At 32.5% G+C, this 11,540-nt stretch overlaps 1 protein-coding gene across 1 annotated transcript; it reads right to left on the minus strand.

The window, feature by feature from the left end:
- Nucleotides 1-638: 638 nt before the first annotated feature.
- On the minus strand, nucleotides 639-9,682 carry LOC123297868 (serine-rich adhesin for platelets-like). Its single transcript, XM_044879681.1, has 3 exons — nucleotides 6,156-9,682; nucleotides 2,370-5,414; nucleotides 639-1,336 (listed from the first exon to the last, which is right to left on the minus strand). Exons 1-3 carry the CDS (start codon nucleotides 9,601-9,603, stop codon nucleotides 1,281-1,283), a joined length of 6,549 nt encoding a protein of 2,182 aa, XP_044735616.1. The 5' UTR covers nucleotides 9,604-9,682; the 3' UTR covers nucleotides 639-1,280.
- Between the last annotated feature and the right edge of the window lie 1,858 nt (nucleotides 9,683-11,540).

Raw genomic sequence — 11,540 nt, forward strand, 5'->3', positions numbered from 1 at the left:
ACGTATTGTACAAGTCCTATGTAAGCAGCTATATTATGTGTATATTCATATTTATGTATTGCGGAAAGTATAGAAAGATTCTTTGATATACGCAACAAAATTTTTCGGAATAATTCTTCCTTAATTTCTCTAAAACAAAAATATTTCTTCCGGTATTAATTTCTCTAAACATTCAGTCCATGGAAGATGATTCCTTCCTCTAACTGCATTTTCCATATTCCAGTTAATAGATACTCTATGAAAAACACTAACTAAAAAATTCCAGCTATTATTATAATTTTAGTCTCTTTAAACCCGTTTTAGTCTTCACTTCCCACTTGCTAGATAAAAAATAGCAGCATTATTCGAGTAAAATTTAAAATGAAAATGATATAATGACCGTTATTTGAAGTTTACTCCCTATCGATGTAAATTTATGAGTAAGATAAAATTGGTTTACAACCACCCTTATACCTCGTCTAGCCTCAACATCGATATATCCTGGGTTCAATTCCTAAAGAATGTTTGCATCTAAAAATGTAATAGAAAATCATTTGACGAATTCATTCTTTAAACTTTCGTTACATATGTAAAGAATCATTTAATCTGATAAAATAAAATAAAAATTCTTACAAGATGGAATATCACAAAAAAACATTACAATAAAATTTCGTTTAGAAAAAAAAACATGAAAAATCAGCATTCAAAACATCCTGGGGATAATTAATCTTATAACAAAATTATATGAATTAAAAAAAGAGAACTATTTACAAACAAAAAATAGTGATAGTACAATGTAATGACGGCGCGGCGGTATTATTTATAGGAATTACTTAAACAAAAATATTTCGGGCACCATTATCTTGGTGTATATACAACTTATATATAAGTATAGTTATTATCGCACTGTTATTATCACACGAGCTACCTCCAAAAACTAACGAAATTTACACAGTTTTATTTGATGGTCTTGAAATGTACAACTCTACCTCATTTTCAGTACAATTATTTACACAAAAATTAATAGGTACAAACTTTTCAGTATTAAATAAAGTTGTTCCTATATTTTCATCAACTTCATCGTCATCATCATCGTCTTCTTCATCGCCGTAATCTTCTTCATCATCGACATCATCCACATCAGAGATATCTTCTGAATCATCATCATCATCACAATCAAATTCATCTTGAGACGTTTCATCATCTGACTCTGAGCCTGAATAATCTTCTTCGTCATCATCTTCACAAGTTTCTTCTATGTAATGTGGTGCTCCCGGTGAGGAGTCACAATTAGCGTATTGTCACTTACCATCTTTACTATTTCGTCGTGTTCGTTTTTCTTGTACAGATTCAGTTACTGAAAATATTAAAATACAGTTAAAGCAAGAAGACAATTTATTATACCTAATTATTTATACAGGGTTCGCCACTTTTTATGTCGGTATGTAAACATGTTTTTGAAACGCCAATTCAGTAAATTTTAACCATGCATCACTACATGCCGAAACAATGCGCCGAAATAGTGACGCTGTATAGTCGTTCATTTGTCTTAACTCTGACAACATTATTCGCCGTTCAGTGTCCAATTTTTTTGAGCAAAGGATATTAGGAGATAGTCAACAAGTTCGGTCCAGACCAGTTTTGCATCTTCACCAAACAGTCGCTCGAATGGTTGACACTGAACCTGATTTTTTTAAGCAAGTTTTGATGACCGGTGAGACGCATTTCACATTCTGTGGCGGCGTTTATAAACAATAAAAATTCCCAAATTGACGCATTTGGGAACGGAGAATCCACACGAGATCCGTGAATCATGCCAAAAAAGTGACTGTTTGGCCCAAAACGCAGCAAAAAGGCCATATTTTGTTTAGGCCAATAGAGGCGGTCATTTGATTGATGCTGTATCCAAAAACTAGTCCAAAAAAAATTACAAAGAACCAAATTGAATAAAAATACCTCATATACAAAAATCGCTTATTTTTTTTTGTCAAAGTTATTCAATGTTTACATACCGACATAAAAATTGACGCACTCTATATACTCGAAGTATTAAATTTCTGAAACTAGAAAAGGCGGGGGTACTGATTGGAGATATAGAGTCGGAACATTTCTTGAGAACTTTTGAAATAGTAAGTCCAAAATAGCCCCATAAATCCGATTGGTTGTTATCCTGCCAAGCTTAAATTTCAAAGCTCCGACCTCAGATTAAAAACAAAAATTTTACACGTTAATATAAACGAATATTTAAAGATCGAGCTTAAACTTTTGGATTGTTGATAGTTTGGAATGTTGCCTTTAAATAAATGGCCTGGGGATAATTCACCGTAGATTATTGGCTGACCCTTTTATTTAATTAAAATGCAAAAAGGAGCATGAAAAATCTAATTTACCTGCACTTCGTGTTTTTCTACGATTTGCGATCGATGAAAGTGTTGTAGTTGAATCTGTACTAGTTAAACTCTCCGTGGTAGCTGTTGTTACATTTGTAGATGTAATCGAATTATTCGTAGGTTGTGTAACCGTTGTATTTAACTTACTTCGTGTTTTTAACGTAATTTGATTGTTATTACCACCCAGATTACTTGCAGGATTATGTCGTACTGATCGACGTATACCAACAGCGACCTTTTGTTGTTCATCATTTTTTTGTAACGATGGTGTAGTTGCTGTTACACCTGACGATGTTGTATCCACTGTCGTTACTTTATTTGCTACCGTTGAAACTGGTGATGAAGATGCCGTTGATGTCGTCCCCGGCGTGGTCGTACTAGCCGTTGTTGGTACGGTTGATGTAGCATTTGTTAATTTATTTCTAGTTGCCACAGTTGTCGTTACATTCGCCACCGGCGTAGAGGATGTTGCAACTGTTTTATTTGTACTATTTACGACATTCATATTTCGAACTTTGCCTGCAATTTCGATTAAGGGCTCATCACTATCCGATGATTCTTCAATACATTTACGATTTGATGGATTTGTTGGTTTATTTTGTGGTTGTGCCTGTGGCGGTTGTTTATTGACGGTCACTTTTTTCGTTGCAATTGTTTTATTGGCAACAGGTGAATTTTTTTGTTCCAGATTATCTGAATTACGTAATTTTTTTCGTGTTGCTAAATTTGGTGAATCATCTACACTTTGAGTACTTTGTGTTGAAGATTCACTTTCACGACGTTTTCGTTTGACACCTTTAATTGGTTGTGTTGTTTTTGGACTGGCACGATGTGGAGTGGTTCCTGATACAGCTGGAGAATTTGCTCGACTATTTGATTCATTCACCTTTAAATTTACACTTGGACTATGTTTTGGTGTACGTAAATTATGTTTTTCAACAATTTCCGATGGGCTATTTAATTTTGAACTAGCTGAACGTGTCCGGACTGTTGTTTTCGGTAAACTTTTCTCAGATATCGCTGGTGAATGTGAAAACGAATTCTTATCTAAGAACTCACTGTTTGGTATTTCAATCAACAGCTGTTCTAATAAACTTTTTTGTTTGTTATCGATACACAGCGTGGAGTCATTGGATGAAGATCGTACGCAATTCCCAACAATTTGTTTACGTCGACGTAATATTGATAATTTATTGGATTCATTCGATTTTACATCAACATCCAATAAATCATTAAAATCTTCGGATGTAATATCCGAGTTATCTTCAAAATTATCATCGATATCAGATAAATCAACGAGTGGACTATCTGTCTCATTACGTGATAGTTGTTTGTCTGGATTCGAATAGGTATACAAAGGTGGGGTGCGTCGTATGGGTAATGGATCAAAATCATCTTCATGATTCAAATCTAAATGATCATTGTTATCTTTAAATGTAATACTATCTTCACTTTTATCACTGTTGTTATCCATTTTAATCGCTTGTGAGGGTGTGGTTTTTGATTCTTTTACATCCTCCTCTTTTTTTACGATTAATAATTTATCATCGTTTGTGAATTCATAGATTTTATCATCAATATGTTTTTCTTCTTTTTTCGAACAACATTCATCAGGCACATTTGTATCAATTTTATTTTGATTTTCATTTAAATCTTTAACATCGTTTTGTTTTACTAAAAAATTATTATCACTAAAGTTTTTAATATGTGTAAAAATATCATCCTCCGTTTGTAAATGTGGTTTATCGGTTAAATCAACATTAAACGATGATTCTAGTTCAGATTTTAATTGTGCAACAAGATTTGAATCATCTTCATGATGGGATAACACCTGATGTGTTAAATCATTTGTTGTATTATCACCATTTTGTCCATAACCTTCCATTTTAGCTAGTTCCGCTTCAATATCACCCAACTCAGTTAAATCTTGTGATGATTTTTTTAATAATCGATCAATATCACTCGGTGTTTGATCTAAATCTTTATTTGTATTTACCGTATCTTTACCCGTAAGTGTATCCACTAGATTGGATATAATTTCTGTATGGCAATGTGGACTTTGACTGGATTGATTATTTGGTGATTTTTCACTTAGCGCATCCATACTTTCGATACCACTATCCTCACCTTGTCCCGTACTGTTTGATAACGGCGGTGAACGATTCGGTTGTGTCTGTTGCGATTGATTTGATATTTGCGATTGTTTTGTACTATCATCGTGCTCTTTTTTTGTATCTAAATCGGTATCAGTTAATATTTGTGCTAAATTAATATCACCTAATATTTCTGTATCAACGTTTCGTTCATTTGATGGAACTTCATCTAATAATTGCCGTAGATTATCTTCAAGTTTATCCGTTGATGATTTTTCTATTTTATTCATTAATAATCGATTATGTAAAATTGTATCATCCATACGATTTAAAATTACTTTTGTATTTTTTGTACCTAAACGTTTATGCTCTAATTGTTTTTTTGTTTTATCATCAATAAAATTACGTGGTTTTGTATCTTCGAGTAAACGTTGCTTAAATTTTGCACCCATATCTATTTCACCAGCTGTGGGTAATGACAACGAACTTATTTTATTATTTTTTAATTTTTGATCGTTTGTTAATAATTTTGATTTCAATGTTTCCTGTTGATTTAAACGTTTTTCAGCAACGATCTTGGAATACGTTTTATCTCGATTTAAATCTTTACTTTTTGAACTAATACCAGTACGATTTGTTGCGTAATTATTTGTTTTACTTTCTAATAGATTGTCCTTTGCTTTCATATCACTGATGTTGTTATTACGTTGTTCTTTGTCTTTGTTGCGTGAAGCTATTAGCGCCGACGAAGATGACGATGATAAATTTTGTTGTACTTTTGTTATATAATTATTTTTTGTTGTTAATAAATCTTTCATAACGGATGATATTCCACTGTTGTTGGTTTGTGGAATGGATGACGCTGATGATGAGGTTGGTATCGTTCCAATATTTGTTGAACCGATATTGTTCATACATACAACGGTTGTTGGTATTATGGGGCCACCAGTATCTGTAAAATTTTAAATAAATCATTTCATAAATATTTAATAGGAGTTTAATTTTTGGGTTTAGTATACTTTTATTGTGAAAATTTTTTTATTTACTCCATTTTCAGTCAAAGAATTAGAAAAACAAAATATTATTCTCTTAATTGTATTTGAAGGGAACCGTCATGAATAACTCGATATTTAATAACTCTGGTCAAAATCACTCGACCTTTACAACTCCGGTAAAAACAGCTCGGTGTCAAAAGAGCTCCGGTCAAACAACTCTATACAAAAACAATTCGCGTTAAAAAACAATTGGCTATGCCTTCAATGAGGTCGAGTTAACAATGGCCTGGGGTTTTTTTGGCTCTTGTAATAACCGTGTAATTGCGTTAACTCAAATGATTTTTCCAATGTCCGCATCCATACGGAGAAATACTTGCCGCAATAGTTTTGGTACCGAGTTATTTTTATTTGAGTGCTTTGACCGAGTTTTTTGTGTATGTGACCGTATTTAAAATATATTCTGAATCACAGATTGCTATATTATGATCAGGATCTGGTTAGTGTCTCTAGATTTATATTCGCGAGAAATGATTATACTACTTTTTTTTTTTTTTAATTGTTTTAGAGTGAAATGAAAATCTAGATATGAATAACTTTTTCATTGAAAATTTAACAAGAAATATATCGATCTTAGCATAGAGATTGTAACATCAGAGGAAGATACTTAAAAATTTAAAAAACACGGATAAACAACTCACCTAAAAGCGAATCAGATAATTTTCTCTTCTTAGTGTCTGGTGAGTTAATTAATCCATTCATTGAAACTGGAATTTCAGTTAAATAACTGCTGGTAGTAGTTCCAGTTCCAGGTGGCGATGAATGAACTCGTTTTAAATTCATCGATTTAATTTCTTCAATCTTTTTCATATCGATTGAATCTAATTTACTTTTATTTTTATCAATTTTTGATTTAAAATTCAATTTACTTGATGAAAATTCTGATTTCTTTTTATGATTTTTGAAATCATTTGACAATAAATCAGATTTTTCACCATCGCTTGGATTCATAGACAATGATGAAGATGACGTTAACGATGAGGATGGCGTCGTTAATTTTTTACTTAATTTCGATTTGGAATCAAGTGCTTTTAAATTTGGCATGACAATTTCACCAGGTTCTCTTTGATACGTTGATAGCGAAGTAATATCATCTAACTCTTTTGCTTTCATTTTCAGTGCTGCTTGATCATAATCGTAATTATTTTTTCCACTAATTTCTTTATACAGTCGATTTTTTAGTTTGACACCATCTTTATCTTTACGAATTTTCGACTTTTTCGATTGTTTTTCATCACAGTTCTCAATAATTTCACTACCACTTTTTAATAAATGTTTTTTCGAACTTTTATTCGATATTACAACAGAATTACGACCACGTAACGATATATGCAAGGGAGGTACACGTGGTTCTTCTGTATTACCCGCTGTCATACTTGATATATTTGTAAAACTACCACCTCCAGGTGATGTTGAAGATGTTGGTATTGTTTTCATTGTTGGTGATGTATTTGCACGTTTTGGTTCTTGCCTATTCACGAACGATACATCAACTTTATATGCTGAATTTACTGGTTCGCTTTTCTCTAATTTCAATCGTAATTTTATCTTCTCCGTGGGGGTCTTTTCCTTCAAGGTTTTGCCACTTTTTAATAAGTTCGGCGATTCTCGTCGAGCTTTTACATAATTTTTCTGCCGATGTGACTTTGTACTACTACTTTCTGATAATTTATTTTCTGAGTCACTTTGATCAGTCATATCGCCTCCGAAACCACGCTTAGATGCAGCTGTTGAATTTGTATCATCATCAGAATATATAGAATTTGATTGTTCATTTAATTCGCTGAATACATCCATGATACCTTTTTTACGATTCTTTTTGATTTCACCTTCTTCGGTCTCACTTTCATCGCTTGAACTTGACTCCGATGGCATGGGTTCTAGTTGACCATTTGCTGGATTGATTAAGAATGTACGTTTCTTACCTTTACTATTTAATTCATCAGGTATTTCAATCGGAGTTGGTTCAATTGTTGATGCTGGAGCTGTATCAATATCAAAATTATCGACAATATCTTTTGCAATGTCTGATATTAAATCTGTGCCATCCAAATCTGTTAACGTGGGTAACAAACTATCCAAATCTGTTTTAGATAAATCTGTTAGACTCGGTGTAATATTTGAAAGTGATGAATCCAAATTTAATTGGTTTACAAGTCCTAAATGTGGCATCGGTTGGGCAATTGGTTGTAAATTAGAGTTGGTTGCCAACGATTGGCCAAAAGGTAAAACGCTATCAGGCACATTTGTTGAGGAGAATTGATTAAAACGATTTTGATGAAAGTTTGGTGACGTTCGTATATTATTTTGTTGAGGTATATTACGATTACCAGGATATGGTGGAGGTTGGGGAACAACACTATTTATGGCTGGAGTTGAAGTAAACGGTGCTGTGCCAGAAGATGCCACTACCGTTGGAGGTGTTCGATAATTCGGAGCAGCCGCAGTTCGAACCGGTGATGTACTTTGTAATTTTTGTTGATTTGTCAAACGACTCTGTTGCTGTTGAATTAGCTGCTGTTGTAAATTTCGTAATTGTTGGGTCTGTTGTAACCGTGGATTTGGAACAGGTTGTTGAGGTACTGCAGTGCTTGCATTTGGTGGTACAATTATTGTATTCGGTCGCTGTGGTTGCGGCGTTGCTTGTGGTAATTTTTTATTGATTAAATGTGGGGTAGAAGGCACGGTCGTTGAGGAGGGTGTTTGTACATTTTGAACAGTCTGAACAGTATTTACTACCACGGGTGAATCGTAAGGTGTACCAAGAATACTGTTATTCGAGGATGATGTTTGAGGTAATGGTGGTACCCGATTAATTTCATTTTTAACAAATCCTGTTGGATTGCTTGCGACATTTTGGATAATTGGTGGTTTATTATTAATCACAGGTACTTTAACAGGTTTTGTCTTTTCATTCTTCTGATTTTGCGACGCACCTTCATTTTGCAGTAAATTTACTAGTAACGGACTGGATATTGCAATATTTTGACCTGATGTTGTTATTGATTGTTGAATGTTTGTCGCAACTTTACTTGGATATGGCGGGGGAGGAGGTGGTGGTTGAGGTTGTTGTTGCGTAAACGTATTTCCACTAATCACTGTCGACTGACTCGGCGTACCTGGCGTAGGTGGCGCCACAACATTCTGTTGTATTGCCGTTCGATTATTGGCTGTGAAATTATGGAAATCTTGTTGTTGGGTACGATTTTGTATTGCAATAGCAGCCTGCTGCATACTAGCAAATGGGAATGGTCGATTTAGTGGCTCATGTGGCCTGCCAGCAACATTCGCTTGTACAAGATTTGAGGATACTGTTGTTGCTTTAATTGGAACTTGTGTATCACTTGGACACACGACGTTCGGAGATCGAAATTCATTATTCTGTGTTCCATTTGATAATGGATTTGTTGGTGGAATTGCTTGTTGACTTGTGGATGAGGAGGATGAAGATGACGACGATGCTTGTAAAAATCGTGTGATTTGATTATTTGAGGCACTTGACTGTTGTTCTGAATCGACTGTAACTGTTGTCGGTACTGTTGTCAATGTAGATGATGTGTTTGCGATTGATGGTCCCGATGTACCCCCCGTTGTATTTAATACAATTTCTTGGGTTTCATTCTCGTTACCAAAGCGCGATGCTATCCTTAAACTAATGACTTGATCACCCTCTACTTGAACACTTAAGATACCTAATTGTCTAAGTTGTGCAGATCCTTCATTTGCCATCTGCCTGAGTCTAGCTGCCGCTTCACGTGGTATTGATAATGTTACACGCACACTATTCCACGGTTCTAATTTCGATATTTTTAACAATCCGCCATTTTCACTATTAGTTTGTTCACTTTCACTACTAGAGTCTGTTGTCCTACATGGGCTATTTTTTAAAACAGGCTGATTACGCGGTTCATCGCACAATATATTTTCTAATTTTCCAAGAGTTTGTTTGAATTTGTCATGGAATTCTGGATCATAATAATCACCTTCACATGTTACGATGGTTGTCACACTATCATCGTCCGCATGTGAATTTGTTGCGGATTCATTGATGTTTGGCTCATTTGAGCCACCATCAGAATCTGCAGCCATTTTTGAATAATTAACACTAGTTACGAGAATATTTGAAATGGCATAATCGTAGTACTTCGAAATGATTTGAAGTAAATATTACAGTTTTCTTTTTAATTAGAAAAACGTGTGTAAAAATGGTGATCAACCTGGAAAAATTAAAACATATTTTTCAATAATTTTCTAAATTTAATTCTTGCTATCTTTTTTTTTTAATTAATTTTTCATGAAAAATTGATCTCTTCGTGAAATGTTGATAGTATTTAATTGAACTCTTCTCGGAGTAAAAATAATAATGGTTTTGTATTATTTTTCAACGGAATGGATTTTTCATGAAAAATCAACCTTGATTAAAACTACAAATTAAAAAATGATCCCGAAAAGCTCTCTATTATGAAATTCGTAAATATTCGACTAATTTGTTGTTCAAATGAAATGATACATTTTATCAACAATAAATTTTTGTGAGAAAAATATCGTTTTTGGCTTAAATTGTAGGTTTCAAGTTCATTTGTGGAAATCAAAACTAGCCCTTCGGCTGCTTGAACGGCAAGGGTTTTTTAAGGCAAATTTATAGTTTCCTTCAAATTGTATTTACTAAGAATTACGGTTTTTCGTGTCGTTTAAGAATTGACGATTTAAGCTGTTATTTAGTTTAGAAAACGGTAAGATTTGATCACTTTGAATCTTTTGATCATCTACAACTGTTTTTATCATGAATACAATCCCATCGAATATTTAAGTACGAATTCAAAAAATCCTTGTTTTTAAATTTATTATTAATATTAAGACTACGAAATTCTACATTTGATCAAAAATAAAATAAATGTTTTCGAAAATTGATTTCACTACGTCTATAAATTTTTTCAACTAACCAAAAATCAATATTTTCTACAAATTTTTAATTAAAGCTACCCTTGAAAAGTTTCAAATTATGAAATTCTTTAAAAAAAGTGTTTTATTATAGGGCGTTAAAATTTTTGCGTTAAATAAAGAAAAGCTTGAAATTGAAAAATGCAAAATATTGAAGAAAAAAAATCCCTCGCAATTTACATTTCCGTATGCAATTTACAGATTCAAAATTTAATTGAATTTTAATTCAAACAAAAAATATAAGATAAATTATAGATTACAAAAAAATAAAAAAAACACAAAACGCTAATGATCCTAGAAAATTATATAAAAAAAAATAGGCAATTAAGAAAGTTTTTATACAAAAACATATTCATCATAATTGAAAAAAAAAATCTCTAGAAAAATTAAATTTTTACTAATTTTCTAAAAACAATAAATTAAAAAAGCCAAACCAAAAGCTAAGAAATTAATAAAAAAAACTACCTTTTTTTATCTAAATAATTAATGGGCCCTAACAACATTGGAAGACATTTGAGTGACAGTCAACATAAAGTTCTTCCCAAAATGTATAAAACGCGTAATTATCATATTACGATAAAACAAATCGTAAAAAATATTCATTCGAATAAATTACAACACAAAAAACAATCGAAACGAAATGAAAACAATTGAAAAGCTGAATATCATATATATTAAAACGACAGCCATTTTGTAAGGAAATACAACCATAGGCGATTACCATGGGGGAGTGTGTAGTATACAGAATTATATACACAACATGTGAAATTTTGACATCTCATGACTTATTAATATGCAAAATAACATTAGAATTGATGAAAAATGAATAAAATCCTCATTATCGATACCCATTTAATACATTATGATCGATATCTAATTAAAATATGTAGTTATTAAAACTTATATATTTATCATTAGCTTACGATCAAAGTTGTTTCCAGTATCCATTTCTGCTATACTGACACACTTTTAAAACTTTTATTTTATTCACGTATTTAATAAACACATAACACCAATTCAATATTCACATAAACACTATACTTGATTTATAAACAATTATCATGTAAACTGTATATCAAATTTAT

This window comes from Chrysoperla carnea, chromosome 1, assembly GCF_905475395.1.
Source record: "Chrysoperla carnea chromosome 1, inChrCarn1.1, whole genome shotgun sequence".
NCBI lineage: Eukaryota > Metazoa > Arthropoda > Insecta > Neuroptera > Chrysopidae > Chrysoperla > Chrysoperla carnea.